Consider the following 21,654-nt stretch of genomic DNA (forward strand, 5'->3'; position numbering starts at 1 on the left):
GGATTTAATAAAGGAGAGAAGAGTGTAAACCAAGGGCAACCCCGCTGTAAACGATCTCTGTAAACCGATATTTATTAGGTTTGCACTAAATTGGTGGTGGCAGCTCAAGAGCCTTTTGTCTGTGGGACGGTGGGTCTGGCAACCATTATCTACTCCGGGAAGCAACGTCTGTGACTCCGCCCGGGCTGGGGGTGGGGAGGGTGCCGCGTGGAGGGCTGTACGAGAATTAAAGTGAGCGAACAAAGAGAACTCCCAGCAGCCGCCAGCCAGCTCCTCGCAGCTGCATCAGGAGACGTCAGTCACGCCCGGGAAGTCTGTTCGAATACGCCTCCCAGAGAAAATAGCTCAAGTGAATAATTGATGGAGATTGATCCGCCCAGGACAAAGCTTGCAGAAAACCAGCGCATCCGATTTCGAGCGGTTTTGGAATCCTCTGCCAAGTACAGGATATGGGAGCGAAGCAAGGACTTGGAGCGCAGCTACAGATCTTCCATCTCGGGTGTGGCTCCGGCCTTTTTGTCTTCTAGCCACCTCCCCTGTCACCCGCTCCTACCCCCACCCCGGCCCGTCCCCGCCTTCTTCTCTTCCCTATGAAAGTAGCCTCTCTTTGGTTACTTCTACCCTATCCTCCCTTGCAGTCCCGCCCTCTCCCCTGCCCAGTCCGGTGAGGTCAGCTCATGAATATCAGTGCACTTCCTGAGGAGCGTCTGGCACCGCTTGGTACCTCGCGTGTTCGCCGGCTTGGAGACGCAGCTCAGCCGAGTCGCGGACCCCGGGAAGTAACCGGCTCTGGGGGCCGCCGAGCCTGCACGTTAACGCCATTGTCTGGAGAAATCGAGTGGGTGTGGAACTAAGGCGAGAGGGCCCAAAGTCGTGCTCAGCCAAAAAGTGGCACATAATTCTACGAAGTTAAACTTTCCTTGTCTTTAAAAGACGTAAAAATAAACCCTGAGGTCGCCGGAGGATCAGAAGGAAAACGCTGTTGATGCAACTTCGAAACATCGCGTCTGCAGAGAAGTGAGCAGTTCTGGATTTCTAAAGGGATGGGGATGAGAGATGGGGTGGGTCAGTGGGCAGATAAAATTTGAGATTAAAATTGTTGGTTTATGCCCATCCGGGGTTGCTTGGTTGGCGATTTCCACGGGGGAAGCCTTGAAGAGGCACAGCATCTTGTCACTTTGTGAGAATCACGTGACAGCATGGTACCTTTGATGTGGGAGCCGAGTTCCTGAGCTTTCTCCTGGGTTAGAGCTGTCTGGGAGCCGAATTTAAACGTTGTCAGGGGACTCTCAGCTCCTAAGTGATTATGCCTAATTCAAAAAACAAAAATAAGGTTGCATTGGCAATATAGCTTGGTTAGGTGGTCCGCATTAGTATGACCCATGCCGTTGAACTAGGCCAGACATTCTAGGAGGATGTGGCTCTGAAGAACGTGTAGAAAATAAGTTGGTGGTAACTTTTTTCCCCTTAGTGACTTCTTTGTTGGTCATTATTTTTTAAACTGTTGGGGGAGATCCCAAAGGAGAAAGTCAGGGGCAGAAGGAAACTTCCAATAATATTTCTTCATAAAATGAGGAATTGCTGCATGTTCACTAAGTTATGATACTTAAAATGGACAATAACAGGAATCATGCTAGTAAAATAACTGGCAAGCATCTCTTCTCCTAGTAGGAGGATTTTTTTCTTTTTTTCTTTTTTTTTTAGCAGAACTTTCTGCCTAGTCATACCCCTTTCGGTGCTTTAAAGAGAGATGGTAGCTCTAAGGAAAAAGCACCAAACTGACAGTCGACCAGGTAGCTGGATCACTAGGCAAAAGAACCCAGGAGGCAATGGCTTGCTATTTTCCAGATTTTAAAAGCTAGTGATGGATTTATCTTGGAAAAAATACACAATAGAGTTTTATCTCGCCACCATGAGTAAAGATGCACCATGTTTCTTGGCTGGAGGGTCATTCTGTCTCAGAATTTGGCTCCATAGAAGGAATCCGGCACTTTAAAAGTACAACTTTACCTATGATATAAACTTTACCTGTAATATATAGCATGTAATAAGATGTTTAAGAATGAAAATATCTTCTATCTGGCAATTACACTTAAAACTAAAATGATTCACAAGAACTATAAAATTCTGATAAATGTAGAAGTCATCACGTGTAACTTAAGACATTGTGCAGGGCAAGTAATGAACTTTTCCAAAAGTATTTTAAAAATTGTTTACCAAAGCTTAAAGAAGAATACTTTTAGGGTTACTAATAACTAAACCATCTAGATGATCCTGAATGCCATTACTTTCTTAAAATGAAGTTGATTTAAAAATCACTCATTCCTTTTTGTCTTAGTTCCAGTCTAAAAGAAAATGGGTGAATTTCTCTAACCAAGAACAACAATAAGAGTCAGACCTATCTGCGAAATGTATCCACAGCAAAATTCCTGTAGGAACCTACATCATAACCGCTTTCCTTTCTTTGAGAATAGTAATTAAATAAAATGTTCTCTACTCAACTAGGTTTTAAAATGTGGATTCAATAAGGAGGAAAATCAAAGTTGAAAAAGCAGGGTATTCAACTCTACCATGTGGACTTCTTTTCCTTCTGAAGCTTCTTCCTGACTTTATCCCCTCATCTTTTTCTTTTTTCTTTTTTTTAATTCTCCCTTCCCATCAATTCCTTTCTGATCCATATCTCACCATTGCCAGAACCTGCTACCGTGAGAATTTTAGGTTCAGCTGCTTTCCCATCATCATCGTTTTACTGAGATGGAGTGAGTTGGAGATGGTGCCTCCCTCAACAAAATGAAAATAGACTCTTCTGCATCCTCTTCCTAAATTCAAGGCTTCTGTTAAGTGCTTTACAAATTTCATGATTTTCTAGGGCTTCTCTTTTATGGGGAAATCACCCTTTGCTCCGTAACAATGCAGACGTGTTGTGTGCTTCCCTTCTTTTGTTTCTATCTCAGATTAGAAAGGAAGGTTGGCGGATTTGAGAAGGGAAAAGAATGATCTGGTGATGAACCATTCTAATCTCATCTGGTAGATTCTTTCCAGACCGCTATGAGTCAGCCACCGATGGGGGGCGCTGCCCCCGCCACAGCCACAGCTTCTGCAGCCACTTCTGCCACTGAGGCTCGACTGCACCCAGAGGGCAGCAGCAGAAAACAGCAGCGTGCTCAATCACCTGCCAGACTAAGGGACAATTCGGTCCGACAGACAACCGCGACCACCCGGTCCCCCGTGGGGGCCGGCACTAAACTCAATTCTGTTCGACAGCAGCAGCTGCAGCAGCAGCAGGGCAACAAGACCGGGAGCCGCTCGGTGCCTCCGATCAGCGCCCGAGGAGGCGGAGGCGGGGCGGAGAAGGCTGCGCCCCTGGCGCCCAAAGGGGCCGCGCCGGGAGCTGTCCATCTCGCGGCTGGTGCTGAAGCGGCCCCTGCGGCGACCCTGGCCCCCGTGGGCGGCAGGAGGCCTGGCCCGTCGGAGGAGCCATCCCGGGAGCTAGAGCCGGTGTCCGCTAAACTCGGGGAACCCCCTCCGCTCGGGGAAGGAGGAGGAGGGGGTGGGGAAGGAGGAGGAGCCGGCGGTGGCTCCGGGGAAAGGGAGGGGGGCGCTCCGCAGCCGCCGCCGCCGCCCAGGGGCTGGCGAGGGAAAGGCGTACGCGCTCAGCAGAGGGGCAGCAGCGGCGGGGAGGGGGCCTCCCCTTCACCATCCTCTGCGGGCAAAACCCCAGGCCCCGGCAGCAGAAACTCCGGAAGCGGTGTTGTGGGGAGCGGGAGCGGTGGTGGAGGGAGCTACTGGAAGGAAGGATGTCTGCAGTCTGAGCTCATCCAGTTCCACCTCAAGAAAGAGCGGGCGGCAGCGGCGGCGGCCGCGGCTCAGATGCACACTAAGAACGGCGGCAGCAGCAGCCGCAGCTCCCCGGTCGCTGGCGCCCCTGCCATCTGCGAGCCTCTCGCAATCCCTTCAGTCTCCCCAATGGCGGCGGCAGCGGAGGGCCCCCAGCAGAGCGCTGAGGGCAGCGCGAGTGGAGGGGGCATGCAGGCGGCGGCGCCTCCTTCGTCGCAGCCGCACCCGCAGCAGCTCCAGGAGCAGGAAGAAATGCAGGAGGAGATGGAGAAACTGCGAGAGGAAAACGAGACTCTCAAGGTGAGAAGGGTGGGGGGTAGTCCCGTGGGGGAGGGGAGGTGTGGGTCTCGGAGGATTAGGGCGTGTCCCGCGAGGGTGAGAGTCTGTTAACCTGTTAGGGAGCCTTAAAAAGGGAAGGGAAGAAGAAACAAGAGGGGGGGGGGCGGCTCCTTGGCCTTTTCCAGGTTTAAAACGGCCTAAGATTAGTAGCCTCAGGTTTTAATTTAAATCCAAATTTGGGCCTTCGTTCTCTAATTATCATGGTTTGTCCCACTTTTTCATGCAGAGAGGTAGAGTAGGAGACTGCGAGAAGGCCCAAAGAAGGCCCATTTTTCTAGTTTCCTCTTCATTCAGCTCTGTCACTCCTGTCTCATGGAGAGGGGCCAATAAAACTGAGAATTTGGAGTTGGCATGGGGTACGTACGGTGCATGTCGGGGTGGCAGGGGGCAAGGTTAATTTTGACCCACGGCCTGTCACCGCCTCAGAACGAGATTGATGAGCTGAGGACCGAGATGGACGAGATGAGGGACACTTTCTTCGAGGAGGATGCCTGTCAACTGCAGGAAATGCGCCACGAGTTGGAGAGAGCCAACAAAAACTGCCGGATCCTGCAGTACCGCCTCCGCAAAGCCGAGCGCAAAAGGCTCCGCTACGCACAGACTGGGGAAATCGACGGGGAGCTGTTGCGCAGCCTGGAGCAGGATCTCAAGGTCTGCAGCACCCGGGCTTGGGTTGGGGGGCGGGGGGCGGGGGGCGGGAGGCACGGGGCAGGGACGGCAGGTGAGACCTCTTTGCGAGGAAAGGCCTTTACTGGTCATTAGCAAAGACACGGAGTTTCGCAGCGCTAACCACAAAATACCAGGCTTCGGGGCAGGAGAAAGGGAAGAACAGACCAGCGGGTCTGAAGGGTCTAGTGTGCGTGGAAGGCCTTGAGGAAAGCGAGGTTAGTGGGCTTTCCTGGGAGTAATGGTGACTCCTCCAGAGATGGTGGGAGGAGGGCGCCTCACCCGGCAGAAACGCGGGCGTGGCAAAGCGCAGACTCTGGCGTTGGTAGATCTGGCCTCCAGAGGCTGTCTTCCGAGCAAAGGCCAGGTGAAATCAGCCAGTCAAGAGCAGCGCGATGAAGACTCCTGAAGGGAGAGGAATTGAAGACCAGAACAGCGTTGGAAAGATATTAGAGTTAGGGTTTCTTGCTGCGAGTCACCCTAACCTTCTTTCCAGGACTCCTTCCTTTCTGTACTTTGCTAACTCCATGAAAGAAGATCTGCTCAAATTGCCGTCCCTTGTGGAGAAGTAAGAGCGAGTGCAGTAAATGAAAGAACCTCATTCTTAATGTGAAGCTCTTCCTTTAGAATTTCCCCCAGTGTGGGAATTTTAACCTTGAAATACGTTTTTTAAGTAGGTGTGGCCTGTTCGGTTCAGTTTGACTGTAGGCAGATTCACTGACAATGCAAACCAATGTTATCTTCATAACCTTGGACAACCAAACATAATTTTTATTATTTTTAACTTCCTCAAGATATGAAAATCAAGTGTCATTATCCTATATTTGTTTTAAAGAAAGCTGTGAGAAAACACTTAATGGAAGTCATTGTATTATTATTTTTTTCTTTTCCTAACATTTGTTGAGTGCTCACTATGCACCAGGCACTGTGGCAAGCATTCTTATATATTAATAGTGAGTTATCTCTCTAAATGTTAGCAGAAGACAAAAAAAAGGGGGGGAGGGGGCCTATGAGTTTGGAATTATTACTAACATCATCTTGTATGGAAACTGAACATTTTCACATAGTTAAAGTGCCCAGTCCCCAGCCCTGGGAATTGGCTAATAGGTGGCCAGGCTGTCTCTCCACCCAGTAGAAAACCGCAGTCTACGTCCTGAGCCACTATATAATACCACACCAAAGCAAAGGTAAAAATGTACACTGTAGTTAAAGCAAAACAAAACTTAATCTCAAGGACTGATATATTTCCTAGGATTTCATATTTCATAGGATCAGAATTCAATCCTCACACTTCACCTGTGAAAACTTCGTTTTCTAGTCTTGAAAATGAGTAATAACAGAAATATATAATGTTGTTGTAGAATCAGAAGAGATACGTGACATTTCTTTAGGCATGATGAATCACAGTTGAACATCTGTTACGTGGTGTAGTGTAGAGGTTTAGGGAACAGAGCGGAGAGCCAGACTACCTGACCACTTGTTAGCTGTGTGACCTTGAGCATATTACTTCACATCTCTGAGACTCCATTTTCTCATTTGTAAAGTAGAAATAGTAATAGTCCCTATATTATGGGTTTGTTGTGATGGTTAAATCATTTATCTATGTGAATGACTTATATATAAAGCATACTGGTATATGGCGGAAACAATTTGCATATCAACTCTTAATAGTTTTATTTATTTATTTATTTATGGCTCTTAGTAGTTTTAATGTGAATGTAACTTTAGTTCACTATTTTATTATCTTTAATTATATATTACTGTTAAAACACTTTAACTTAGGTTGCAAAGGATGTATCTGTCAGACTTCACCACGAATTGGAAAATGTGGAAGAAAAACGAACAACAACAGAAGACGAAAATGAAAAACTGAGGCAACAGCTTATAGAAGTTGAGATCGCAAAGCAAGCTTTACAGAATGAACTGGAAAAAATGAAGGAGGTTAGTATTTGATTATCTCATGTTCTGCTACATATACATTTAGTTCTTTCGAAAAGAATCCCCAGGACAAATATGACTGTTAAAATACTTCCATCTTTTAATTATTATAGATCAGTTTGTTGTTCTCACCCAATATACTAACAGATACATGACTTCATACTAAATTAATAAGTAGTAAAGAAAAATTGACCTCAGCCCTACCTCTAACTTGATATATATGAGCTCTGACCGAGGTTCCATTCTGTCCTCTAAGTTCATGTTAAAGAGGGGCATCTGGGTGGTACAGTCGGTTGAGCTCCTGACTCTTGGTTTAGGCTCTGGTCATGATCTGAGGGTTGTGGGATTGAGTCCTGTATGAGGCTCTGCACTCAGCTCGGACTCTGCCTGGGTTTCTCCCTCTCCCTCTCTCCCTACCCACCCCCAAATAAGTAAATAAATCTTTTAAAAAAATAAATAAATAAATTTATGCTAAAGAAATTACACAACTATACAAACACAAAGGATGTCCAAGATTACGAAGGACTAAGTCTTGTGTTGAGAAGAATAGTCCTGTGATTACTACTGAGTTCATAGAACTGCAGACTTTTAGAATGAAAATGCCATAAAAATCATTTAATTGAATCAAATTGAATCATTGCTTGAATCCTCCTTATGACAAAACCCCCAAATGATCAGATGCTTAGAACATTACCAGTGACTGACCTTTAAGTTCATTTGCATTAGCCAATTCTGTCACAACCTAGCTCTGTTTAAAGGTTTTCTTTGTTTTGAGTTGAAATCTATTTCATTGTAATTGAAATTGACCAATTCATCTTAGTTCTTGCCCTTTAGGGTAGAAGGAAGAGTCCAGAGTCCTCTTCCACATCAGGTATTTGAAGTTTCTATTTCCCCTAAATTTTCTCAAAGAAAAAAATTAATATCAGAAAATAATTGGAGGAGAAAAGAAACAGAAAGTTTATAGATAAGATAAAGGAGAAAAGATAACAGAAAGTTATCAAGAAGTGATTAGCTTTGTTATGGAGAGAGTTGTTGGGTTATGAACATCAGGAAGGTATGTGCTATTGTGAGTGCTGTGAAGTGTGTAAACCTGATGATTCACAGACCTGTATCCCTGGGGCATGTAATACACTATATGTTAATAAAAATAATTAGTAAAAATAAATAAATAAAGAAGTAATTAGCTTTGTGATAAGTAACAATTGAATTAAAATAATCATCTTTGAAAACTGCCTGAGAGTATATGTGCAACTTACGAAAATTATTATTGAGAATTAGCAAATGCACATATGGTCCTCTGGACATTGTCCTCTGCTTAAATATGCAGAATTTAAATGAAAATCCTAACCTTTCCATGGACTAACTGAATTATTGCACCTTGCATTGTTTTGCTTATCTCAAAATGGTATAAAAATATATTTACCATGTAACAGTGAAAAAAGTATCAAGTCTGATTAGGAATATGTGTCAGGAATTTGTATGTAATACAAAGTGGGGTAAACTATTTTGTGATCTAAGTTTCTATTTATTATTATATTATCCTGATTTTAAACATTTTCTAACATGAAAAAAAAAGGGGAAAACCATTTTTTTAAAAGATTTTATTTATTTATTTGACAGAGATCACAAGTAGGGAGAGAGGCAGGCAGAGAGAGAGGAGGAAGCAGGCTCCCTGCTGAGCAGGGAGCCTGATGTGGGGCTCTATCCCAGGACCCTGGGATCATGACCTGAGCCAAAGGCAGAGGCTTTAACCCACTGAGCCACCCAGGCGCCCCATGGCAAAACCATTTTCATGATCTGTATGTAATTCCTAGCTAATACCTAAGGATGGCTGTGCGCTATAGGAGGAAAACATGGAAACTGGGAGCCATGTGACCATCTTTGCCATGTAACTAACTGTGTGACTTAAAAAGCTTCAAACTTGCCTCAGTTTATTCAGTTGTAAAATGTTGTCTTAATGATTCTCAGCATCTCCTGCAGCTATCATGACTTTTATCATGAAGTCCAGGACATTATCTTTAAAGAGTAGCATAGATTTTTTTTTCCTAAAGTTAAGAGATTAACTATGAAATTATGTGAAGTATATGCTTCTTAAACAATAATGTACAGTTGAAATTAAAAAATGAAAAAAAAATTTCCAGGAAAAACAATGAAATAGGCAGCTTTATTCGTTTGCTAGGGCAGTTGTATCGAAGTACTGCCAACTGGGTAGTGTAAATAATAGACATTTATTTTCTCACAGTTCTGGAAGCTGGGAGTCCAAAGTCAAGGTATAGTCAGGGTTTACTCTCTAGGAGGGCAGGATCTGTTCCAGGCCTCTCTCCTTGGCTTATGGACGGTTGTCTTCATGTTTACACTGCATTCTCCCTATAAATACCTATGTCCAAATTTCCCCTTTTATAGACATCAGTTATTGTAGATTAGGACCTACCTAACTATAGGTCGTACATTGTAGATTGACTGCCTCTGTAAAGACCCTATCTCCAAAAAAGGTCACATTCTGCAGTACTCTGTGTTATGAACTCAGCATGTGAATTGAGGGGACCCAATTCATTCTATAACCATAGCAATTAAACACCTTCTTATAGGCAAGTAAAGGGAAAGTTCATTGTCAGTTATTAGGCTCCATTCCATGTTCATACCTCACTTGCCTTCTCCCATATTCCTTGTTTATACAATTAAGAACACTCAAGTCAAAACAAACTTCATTTGATGACCCGGAATGAAAGAGAAATACTTTGTGATGTGGTATCATGTGAATGTTTTTTAAGTAAATATCTGAAAGTTGGATTTAAAAATGGCATAAGAGCTTCCTGATTTCATTGTGTGTCCAGAAAAGGGGAAAATGCCTGTAGACTGTCCATTAGCCAGATTGATGGGACATCTGTCATTGTAAAATAAAAGCCAGAATAGTCTGGCTACCAGGAAGGAGGGCTAGAACCTGAGAATGCCCTCAGGAGAATCACTGTAGAGATGTGTTTTGTTGATTCTGTTACCTAAACTCTTTCCTTAACTATTTCTTCCTTCAGGGCTCTGACTCTGATTTGGGAAAACATTCTTATAGTATCAAACAATGTGGGTATATGTTCATGCCAACTCCTTGGAGTTCTAAAAGCCAAACTCCAGTCCCTGATTAGAGACTACAACAACAATAACAAAAAGTGGAGGGAATTTAGGAACATGTATTCAGGATATTAGCTTTTAAAGTAACCTTTGATTAAAAAGATGGGCTCTACAATAGCATTCCCAGTTTGAGAAGGTGGGTGGCAGTGGAGAAAGGAAATAGAAATAGAGAGGAAGAACAAGAGAGTAGAAGATAAAGATCTGGGGGATTCTAAATGCAATAAAGGAAAAATGAAAAATATTCTCACAGGAAAGTTCTGAAATCATTCATTTGAGGTTAACCTTCATAATGCTCAGAAAAGAGTCAGGAATAGAAAAGGTAGTGTAAAACTATATTTGGAAATCAGAAATGTTTCATTAAAATGAGATTCTTGTAATAACTGATCTTCCAAGAAGATCAGTATTAAAACTGAGTTGCAACATAAGTGTCTCACTGTGTGGGGTAGGAGCTGTGAGTTTGAAGCATGAGTTGGCCTCGTGTGACTGTGACAGTTTCAGATAGTCATCTGTTTCCTTGGTTGTAAAATGAAAACCTATTCAAGTCCTTGGTGAGTGTTAATCACACAACTGTCATCCTTTGTGGCATTCTAATCAGTGGAGAAAACAGAAGGAGGCCAAACTTTCCATTATGAAGAAAAGACAGTAGTTATGGAGTAAAATCATAAAATGTTAAGTAGAGTATACTAGAGAAAAGCAACGCTCTAACTCCCAGTTTTTAGTTTCTTATATGGAGTCATATAGATGTTGAACTGCACAACTGGGACCAATAGGCCATCTGCTGGAGTTTGGAAGCCATTAACTAAGAGTTTAATTGGCTTCAAGGGTGTTGACCAATTGCTCTCAAGGCTAGTGGCTACACAAGGTCCTCTGCACCTGCTCACATCCATCTGCTTATCTTCTTCCTCTGAGAGTACAGAGTAGGCGCTGGGGTAAGAAGAGTTGAGTAGAGGCAGGATAGAGGTAATTAGATGAGTCTACTGCAACTCATTGCTTGTACTGAAACTGTTGGTGTTCTGCCAACTGCAAACAAGAGGGACCTCTTAGGATGCAGCCTTAGAATCTTAATGGTATTCTATCTGATTACAAAACGTTGATTGCTACTACCACTATGCTTTCTTGCAGTAGAAAAATGCCTCTACTTTTATGTCACCCAGAGAAAATGACGGTTTTCAGCATCACAAGCAATCAGAGACAGGTTTTTACAAAAGTTATTTCATGGAAACTACAACTCATGGTTTGAATGCCAAAACAGGTTAATGCACAAATAGCATAAAGATATGGAGGAGGCTCTGTGAGGGCCAAGTGTCTGCTATAGCTAATTGAAGGTCACCACCCTTCATGAAGTCCTTCTTCTATAGGAAGAAACTTTACTTTGAGAGTTCTGAAACCCTTGTGCTCTTCAGAAGGGAGGGGTCTTCTCGTATCACCTTTAAGATCTGACACTTGGAGAAGCATTGGTAATAGACATTTGAGGAAAGAAATGGACCTTTGAGGTTGGAAAGGAAGAAAGAATAATGATGATGATAATGATGATGGTGATGATAAATGATAATTTGATCCTTTTTACTTCAGAATCTATCTTCTTTGTGTTGTTTCATCCCTTAACCTCATACAAGAGTCTTAAAATAATTTTCTTAACTTTTCCTGGTCTTTGCCGTAGAGGGCCCTTAATTTGCCTACTGCGATAGCACTATCTATCTTGAGACTTTTGTTTTCTGTCCACTTGCTTAATATATTCTATCTATTACCGTGAACTCTCATTCTAGAACACAAAAATAATTAGTACCATAAATTTCAACAGTAGTGTCTTCTTTTTAAGTATATAAAGAATGTATCTGTTTACTTAGACTTTCTTTACAGACAGATCGCTAATAAATAAATTCTTGTCCTGCATGTTTAGTATTGCCTATTTGTTTTTTGATATAAAATAAATGTTAAGTGTAACTTTAATTGGTTTTGATAGGGTATGTTAATCTAAGTTATAAAGTACAAAAATGAAATGCTGAGTAATAAATCCATAAAGAAGCAGTCCCAGAGATGGTTTTAAGGGGGAATTTCTTTGGCATTCAAATAGTTTCCCCTGGTTCTGGTAGTTGTAATTTGAAAAAGAGAAGAGCAGATATTGACATTTTTAAATGAAATTTCCATAAATATTTTTAAATGCATCAATTAAACACTATTACTTTAGTCACATCTTCTCAGAAGCAGTGGTTTGTTGAATAACTTAGGTAGGAATAATATGGACTAAATTAGAATCTTAAAAAAACAATGTACCTGGTAAGCAGAAGAAACCTTGTTTTCCAGGTTGCTATATATTGGGTATGTGTTTTCAAAGATGTATTTATTTGGAAATTGTGAACTCAATTGGATTTTTTTTCATGAAATTACATATGCAGTTGTATGTACTCTAAAGTTATTCCCTAGACTCAGTCCTATATTAGTGGGTCTTTTCTTTTATCCAGATGCCAAACCCCCAGCAAAAGCAAATCCCTGTTGTGAGACAATTCCCATTGGTGGAATATTTTGTGAAACATATTGAACTTTTATTGTAAACCTCAAGTTTCTGTTTATTTAAATGAAAAGCACAAGGGTTTCAATGCTTTTGAAAGTAAGGATTCTTCCTACAACCAGTTTGTGTCTTGGCTGGGATTTTGAACTTTATGTTCTTAAAGCACCAAGGCACTGTATAAATATGAATTTTACCTAATTAAGCATTTCCTTTTGATTATATGTTTATTCCCATTTCAAATATCTATTAATTATGATGTTTGCAATGGCATGGCTTCATAGATTCTGTTCAATAAATGTATGTTGAGGGGCTCCTAGGTGGCTCAATTGGTTGAGCATCTGGCTCTTGATCTCAGTTCAGGTCTTCATCTCAGAATCCTGAGTTCAAGCCCCTACTTTAAAAAAAAAAAAATTGCATGTTGAAAGGTTTGTTGCATTTGCTGGTGAACCGTATCGATGACAGCTAAGTCTCCAACCATGTACTCTACCAGGTCCTGGGGCTCTAGGCTCTAGGCTGAACTTTGAGGGATCTGAGTGTGAGAGGTGAGCAGTTTATATATGTTTAAATATCTCCATGGAAGTTCTTTGCCGACACAGGTATTAAAGAGTTGTTTACTTCTCCATCTTCTTTCTCTAACCTACCTTAAAAAGGAATTTGAAACAGTTCTCAATAAATCATAACCCTTGAACTAAGGGTTTAAAATTTTGGTCAAGTAAGAATTCTGGGAAGAGGAAAGAAAACTTAACCCAAGGGATGTGTGTGAAACAGCTCTGAGTTCAGTAGCAGTTGAGGCAGGGAGAGAAAAATTCAGAGAAGTTGCTTCCTAACTGTGGCTGCATATGGAGGCAATGTCAAGCTTTAGAGGAGGCCTTCGGAGCAACCATGAAGAAAATTAATCCTAGTACAGGAAAATGTTCACAATTTATAAACAGACAACCGGTAGATGGCTCACATGACAACCGGTGGATGGCTAAACCTTCATAACCACTGTCAGTTCTTATCTACCCAGTCTATAAATTAAGAATGACCCTTTTGGAGAAAAGAACATCTAGACATTTTGTCATTAGCTGTAAATTTGAGTGAGGTTTATTAGAAAGTTCACATGTCATGGCATCTAGAAACTGACATTGAGCAAATAACTTGAAATGTATCATCTTTATTCATAAATGTAGAAGTTAAACTAAATACTCTCCAAGTTTCCATAAAAATGTCATTTTCTACTTTATTATTCATCTCTATTCTCCATGAAAGTTTTATTTATAGTCAAGCATGCCAGTCTGTTTCACTACTATCATTTTTATTATTGTAATTATATTTTCCCTTATTCAATCAACAGATATTTATTGAATACTATTTATTGCCTACTGTAATATGGGCATATAGACACCCCACCCTCAGAGCATACAAAGACACAGATGTCAGGGTCTTGTGTTAAACTCAGAGTTTGTCCTAAATGAGTGAAGTCATCAGCTAAACATCCAAACATTTTAATTTTGTTATTATTGAAATGATATGACTTCTGAGATTTTCTGAAGTTGGTTCAAGTCTTTATGTTTCCAAGAGTATAATAAAAATCTCTTTGAGGTCACTAGGCTTTTGTGTGTGTGTGACAGAGAAAAACCTCACATAGAACTGACCCCCGTTAAACAACCAGTCTTTTCCTTAAGGGACTCTGTTGGGTGTAACTGTGACCCAGCTAGTCCATGTGGTGCCTTTAGGTTTTGGGACGATAATTTGTAACATTATTCTCTCCCACTCCCCTCTACCCTTGACTTCCTGAGAAGGGCCCGCTTTTATTGGTGCAGGAAATAGCATCTCTCTGCCTCAACATCTTCATCAGAGCTAAAAACCAAAAAGTTTGATCTGATTTAGCAAAGTTTGTTTGATTTAGCAAACATTTTATTGAGTATATATATATATATATATATATATATATATAAAATATATATATTTTATATATATATATATATATATATATATATATATAAATAACTGAGTCAGCTCAGCAGTTAATTTGCCTGGTCAGACAAGGGAAATTACCCCAGGGCTGCCGCTGCTCAGTGACTGCAAATATATATATATATTTTTTATATTTATTTATTTATTTATAATATATATAAATATACATATATATTTTTATATATTTTATATATAGTGTATATAAGAATGTAACAGTTAGTGTTACCATGAGGGTAGTCCCTGACTTCAAGTTAATTACTTTCTAATAGAAAAGACAGCCTTGTGGGGCATCTGGGTGGCTCAGTGGGTTAAAGCCTCTGCCTTCGGCTCAGGTCATGATCCCAGGGTCCTGGGATCAAGCCCCACATCGGGCTCTCTGCTCAGTGGGGAGCCTGCTTCCTCCTCTCTCTCTCTGCCTACCTCTCTGACTACTTGTGATCTCTGTCAAATAAATAAATAAAATCTTTAGGAAAAAAAAAGAAAAGACAACCTTGTAGAAGTTGCACTTTGACAATATTTACACATGTGTGTTACTATACTAAATGCTTTGATGTTCATTATCTCAGAATGGAAAATTTACAAGGATGAGGCTGACACCGGTTTTGATCACTGTAGTACACTTAACATCCAGGTCAGTGCCTGGCATTTAATCAAATATACCATATTCTTCTGTAATATAATAGCAACCATTATTCCATACTTGATTTGTATATATCTTTTTTCCACACTAGACCATAAACCCTCTGGGAGTAAGAACCTAATTGTGTCTTACTCAGCATTATGCCCACAACAATCAGAAATTGTTGACACAAAGCCTACAAAGAATAAATAATTTTGAGTGAGAGAATATGTGGAAAGTAGGAGAGGTATTTCAGGCCCTATTTTGTAGAAAGAACAAGAAATAGGATTCAGAAACAGGACTCTTTCCATGGGGCCTAGTATAATACAAACAAGATAGGAGGAAATCCAGGCTCACCCTGCTTCCAGAATTAGAGATCTCTTGAGACTTTGCTATCTCCTAGAAACTTCTAGTCCTCTACCTTGTTTCTTTCAAACCCGTTATTCCCCAGAAACAAGTCTTTCCTGGAATAAGGTCTCATAGTCTTGGGATGGGAAATGAGAACAAGAGCTCAAAAACCAGAGGAAAACCCTGACACCCTACATGTCAGTTCTGTGTTTGACTTCTATATCCTTTGGTGAGACAATGCGGAATGCAGGTTTAGAGAACGAGAGAAGACTGCAGACTGCAGATTTTGTCACTCCCAAAGACTATCCAGCTATTTGCTTTAAATCTCTGATGTTTGAGAGAGTCAGCTCAGCAGTTAATTTGCCTGGTCAGACAAGGGAAATTACCCCAGGGCTGCCGCTGCTCAGTGGCTACACGCACTGAGTGCTAATTATAAACCAATCTCTGTGCCAGATACTTCATGTATAATGATGTTGTTAATAGTTTCGTTTTAGGGGGCGCCTGGGTGGCTCAAATCAGTTGAGCATCCAACTCTTGGTTTCAGCTCAGGTCATGATTTCAGGGGTCGTGGGATCAAGCTCTGCCTCTGATTCCGTGCTCAGCGGGGAGTCTGCTGGAGATTTTCTGCCTCCACTCCTTTCCCCATTCTCTCTCTCAGATAAATAAATCTTTTTTTAAAAGTAGTTTCATTTTAGAGGTAAACACTCAAGGCTTAGCAAAGTTAATATCACTTGTAAGCCGGCAGGGTCCACACTGGTCCCCCTCCCTCCAAGCCCATAGTCTCCACTGGCCAGTGCTACCCAGCCACACTGTTGGGTCACAGAGTGCCCCTTCCACAAGCACCTCTATCTTCTTCCAGACCCACAAGTGACCTGCCATCTTTAGGGACCTTAATTCTCTTAGAATCTCCTAAGTTCGGCACCTCTAGCACACATTTAGAAAATGCACTAAGAAATATTGAGGGAATACTTCCAAGGTGTCCAAAGGAAAATTATGTTTTCTCTCACAGAAGGGAAACCCTTACAGGAAAAAAGAAAAAAAAAAAAAAAAGAAAAGAAAAGACTCCCTCTTTCTTTGAGGGAGGAAGGGAAAAGGAAGAAAGAAAGGAAAGGAAAGAAGGAAAGAAAGAAGGAACTCCCTTCTTTTCCAGGGAGTTGCACCTGGAGAATAAATTTCTCAAACTCCACATACATGTTTCAAAACTGCTGGGTCCCAAGTCCATCTATGAACTCCAGTATCATGTGCAGCATACTAAAGCTACACTATCTGAATAGCTTATTAATCCTGCATAAATCAGGTCAATCAATGTGTCAACCTGTAACAGACTGTGCACTTTTAACTGAACATTAACTTTAACTGAACATTAACACTTTGAACTGAAGAAAGAAAGGAAAGGAAAGAAGGAAGGAAAGAAAGAAAGAAACTGGGGACAGAGGGCTAAACAACATGTTTTCAAGTCTGTTGATACCATCTCTTCTTTTTACAGATTTCATACCTGTGTTATTTCAGATAAATCACTAATAGACTTAATTGCCTCTTAAAGGAAAATAGCTATTTTCCCTCTTCAATCTATTCTCAAGGACAACAGAAGAGAACATATGTGGCATGCCTTATAAGCCCTAAGGTGGTGTAGACATCAGATGCTCTTGTCATTATCACATAGTTTTAGATTCGCTTATTAAGACTTAACTCTTAGAAAAAATGTTTGAGTCCATGAGAGTGAAATTTTAGATGTAGCCGGGACTCCAACTCTTCTACACAGGCTTGTGTAGAAACACTTCTGCTTTCTCTTTCCCTATGAGTGTCTATGACCGTGAAGTTCTTCTTTATAGGTCCCTTCACTATAAAGCCATTCTAACTTCATCCACTTGTCCCGTTCCCTCTTCCATGAGGCATGTTATTAGACCCGACCACTTCACCATCCAGCACTTGACCTTGGCAGAGATTTGAAGGGACATGCAGGCACTGCAGCTAGATTGTCCCCGCACTCCCCAACAGGGCTGACCGCTGATTTGTCTGGGTGAATGTCTCTCCTACCTCTGCTGCTCTATAAATATTTTTCTTAAAGAGAAACATCTCAGCAGAGAGAGAAGGGCTATTGTATTCAAATACAAAACAGTTTAGATTGTTTTGTGCCTTTTAATGACTCCAAAGATCTGTGCTCTCCGAATTTAGGAACCATATTTCCATTTAATTCACAGAAAGACTGTTATATATACAAAAACTGTAAATGCTTTTAAATGCTTGGGCAAGAGAAGAGGTGTTTAGGAAGATGTGATTGCTATCAGAGGAGCTCATCTTTAGCTCTTAAATTAGAATTTACCCGATTCCTTTGTTTTCCAATACTTGTGTTACATCTGAGTAAATATAATGAGCAATTTCACTGTATATTAAGAAGACTTTTCTAAATTGAAAATTCAGTTATATCTTCAAGATTTTAGACTTCATTGCATTTTAATGGAAATACAATCACTTATTTGATGTCTCCATTCTAATTCCATTTTTACATTTCAGGGTCAGTTAAACTGATCTTTATCCAGATGGTAAATGACATTTGAAGATGACATTTAAAGATGTCATTTAACTTCTCTCCTGACATTTTCCATTTTATACTTGTATATTTCACTTAATGGAGCCATTTATATTCAGTGTGATTCAACTCAGAGGTGCTTAAAATTAAAAATTCAAAGTATTCTATACTCATCTGCTGGCTAGTTCAGTTATTTCCAATTTGTCTAGCCAATTAATCATGGTGGTAAGTGGTTAATAAAATTAACTACATTATTTTTTCTTTCCTTCACAAAATAAATGTTCTTACCATTATGTTGGCCAGGAACCTTGAATAATAGCAGAAATAATTAGACAGCCCAATTGATTATTGTATTCAAGGGCATAATGAGTGACTTATATGTTGGTATGTAATTGTATCTACTGCCTCCTTGCATATGGAAGAAAAGATTTTCATAGAACTTGATCAAATGATAACCATCTGTTTGTATTTAGGAGGGTCTGTTTTATGGGAAGTATTGTTTTTTGAGGATAAAATACAGCTATCAGATTCACTTCTTTTAGAGGTATGGCTACATTTAAAATAGAATAAATATGTTCTGCAATTTGGAAGGTAATTACTCTATTTTTAATTCTACTAGTATTGACTTTAAGGGTTTTTTCAGTAATACATTTATGATTCTCAATTTTTCTAATCATCAAATTCAAGAATAAAACAAGGAATTAAGAATTCTTTCTTGGATTACTGTTTGGTCTTTGTTAATTTAACATAGGATTATAAACAAAGATTTTTACTATTACTTACTGTTATAGTATTAGTTTCAATTTAAAGAATATCTTTTGCTTCATATGTAATTCAAACAATATACTTCCAGTTTCAATGCTTACACTATCAGTGATTTTGAACCACAACTACATTTTTGAAACCTCAGTTTTAAATAATCTTTAATTTGATTAGATAATGATCTTGACTTTCTTTTTTACAGGAAAAATTTGTAGATGTTCTATTTCTTGACCTTTGTATTTTTGAAAATAGCATGTGGCTGACTTCACATAGAAATGGCAGAATGGCATTAGCAAGTGAAATTTTTTTCTTTTCACATTATATATTCTGTTCCATTATCTTCTGGCATTTGTTTTTCAGTGGAGAAATATGAGATTGGCCTGATTTTGATTCCTTTGTAGGTCAGATTATATTCTCTCTACATAGTTATGGATATTTTTCTTTACCCTTTGTATCAATCGTGGTCCTCTGGTAGCAAAGGAAAGTCACCTAGATAGATCTTATATTTAAGATTACTCACAGTGGTTGGGCAGGATTCAGAAAACATACTCTTAGTTTGGGCTGGTCAGGCATTCAGAGAAGACTGGCAACCCTCCCTACCCCTAGATATAAAGATGCTGCTGAGGAAACGGTGTTCCTGGGACCGTGGAGGACGGTCCACCGAGGGGGAACTGTCATCTTAATGTATCTTAGCTACTGCTCAGATACGGTGTTGAAAAAGTGAGGGAGTACTGAGCGTTGCTGGAGGGGGGAGGGGTGGAGGATGGGGTAACTGGGTGATGGGCATTAAGGAGGGCACGCGATACAATGAGCACTGGGTATTGTATAAGACTGGTGGATCACAGACCTGTACCTCTGAAACCAGTAATACATTATATGTTAATTCAAAAAAGAAATTAAAAAAAAAAAGAACAGTTAAAAGAAAAGAAAAAAGAAGTGAGGGAGTGAGGAGAAGTGCCTTAGACTCTCCTCTCGTCCCTCAGTGTTTCTGCCAGTGACTTCCATTGGCCAAACCCAACTAGAAGGCACCTGGCAGGAAAGGTAGCAAAGGTAAAAAAAGTATGCAGAGGTAAGCCTCCTGAAACACAGAGTACAGAGAAGGGGCAAGAATGAGTCTGCATAACTAAGGAGAATAACCAGTTCAAAAATATCATCAGGACATATCTAGGCGGTGGTCTTTGTTTATACGTACAAAAATGTAGATCTGAAAATGAATACTTATTTGTTAATTATCTCAAAGAGGCTTTCTTGGGTATAGGCTTGACAACCACACACGCTTTATTTTCTTCACTTCGCGCCCCTACTACTTCTCATCCTTTCACCCTTTTTTTTTTTTTTTTTTTTTTGTGGTCCTTTTCACCTCTGTCCTTGGACAAATTCTCAAGTTTTTTCTCAGTATCATTGAGTTAATTTTCTGCTGTGTCAGTTGTGGTCTTTGAAGACTCCAGTGCAAAATTTAATTCTTATATTAAATTCAAGGTTACATGTGCAAATACATACATGTATTCTTTTGAAAAATATTTTATTTATTTATTTGAGATAGAGCATGGGGGTGGGGTGGTTGCAGAGCAGTGTCAGGGAGAGGGAGAGGGAGAAGCAGGCTTTCCACTGAACAGGGAGTCTGGGAACCAGATATGGGACTTGACCCCAGGATGCTGGAATCATGGCTTAATCCCAAGGCAGATGCTTAACCAACAAAGCTACCCAGGGACTCCCTTATTCTTGCACTGAAGTTTAGTGTCCTCTGAGTTTTCTTATTTCCAACAGGTTCCTAGTCTTCAGATCTTAATCTTGTCTATGACCTTCTGTTTTTAGTTCATAGAGGCCATGTTCATTATCTCATTAAGAACACTGTATTTTGGGGCACCTGGGTGGCTCAGTCATTCAGCGTCTGCCTTCCGCTCAGGTCATGATCCCAGGGTCCTGAGATCAAGTCCTGTATCGAGCCCCTGCTCCCTCTCCCATTCCCTCTGCTTGTGTTCCCTCTCTGGCTGTGTCTCTGTCAAATAAATAAAATCTTTTTAAAAAAAGAAAACAATTTTTTTTTTTAGATTTTTTTTTATTTATTTATCAGAGACAGAGGGAGAGAGAGCGAGTGAGCACAGGCACTCAGAGAGGCAGGCAGAGGCAGAGGGAGAAGCAGGCTCTCTGCCGAGCAAGGAGCCCGATGTGGGACTCGATCCCAGGACCCTGGGATCATGACCTGAGCCAAAGGCAGCTGCTTAACCAACTGAGCCACCCAGGCGTCCCAAAAAAAGAAAACAATATTTTTAAAGCTGCCTTCTGCTTTCCAGAGTACTTTTCAAACATAAATTTTTGTTTTTTCCCTTTCCCTTTAGCTGAATACACTTTTCTTAGTTTACCCGATACATTTTATTGTATACAGATTTATTGGGGTATGATTTACATACCATGAATTTAAGTATTCAGTTTAATGACTTTTAGTAAGTGTACAGAGTTGTGCAACCTTCCCCACAATACAATTTTATAAACTTTATTTATCATGCTTCCTTGTAGTCACCTCCTATTCTCACTCTTAACCTTAGTCAAGCACTAATCTGTTTTCTAAATCTATAACTTTATACTTTCTGACTATGTCATACAATTATAATTGTATGATTTTTGGCCTTTTGCATCTGGCTTCTTTCACTGAGACTAATGTTTTATATCAGTACTTCATTCCTTTTTTATTTGCAAATAAAATTTGATTATGTTTGTATATATATGTAAAAAAGTATACACACACACATATATGTAGCTATATTTATATATCACATTTTAATTTATCCATTCTTCAGTTGATGGGTATGACTTTTTCCCATTTTTATGAATAATGCCTCTATGAACGTTCACATATAAGTTTTTGTGTGGACCTATGTTTTGATTTCTCTTGGGTAGGTATCTAGAAGAAATCTATGGGTATATGATGAATTTATATTTAACTTTTTAAAGAAATTGCCAAATTGTTTTTCCAAAGTGGTGGTACCATTTTTTTTTTTAATTGGTAAGATACCACTTGATTGT

The 21,654-nt window shown here is 40.3% G+C and overlaps 1 protein-coding gene across 5 annotated transcripts in view; it reads left to right on the top strand.

Moving 5' to 3' along the window:
• Positions 1-218: 218 nt before the first annotated feature.
• Positions 219-21,654, top strand: part of MTCL3 (MTCL family member 3) — a 48,202-nt gene continuing 26,766 nt past the window's right edge. For 2 of the 5 annotated variants that reach the window (XM_082729871.1, XM_082729867.1), the window contains exons 1-4: positions 220-1,017; positions 2,955-4,137; positions 4,603-4,827; positions 6,625-6,783. In XM_082729871.1, coding sequence (XP_082585997.1) covers positions 3,049-4,137; positions 4,603-4,827; positions 6,625-6,783 — 1,473 coding nt within the window. In that variant the 5' untranslated portion in view covers positions 220-1,017; positions 2,955-3,048. Of the gene's footprint in view, positions 1,018-2,954; positions 4,138-4,602; positions 4,828-6,624; positions 6,784-21,654 lie in introns of all 5 variants that reach the window. The other 3 variants (XM_082729869.1, XM_082729868.1, XM_082729870.1) reach the window with 3 other exon arrangements.

This window comes from Mustela nivalis (genome assembly GCF_964662115.1).
Source record: "Mustela nivalis genome assembly, chromosome: 5".
Lineage (NCBI taxonomy): Eukaryota > Metazoa > Chordata > Mammalia > Carnivora > Mustelidae > Mustela > Mustela nivalis.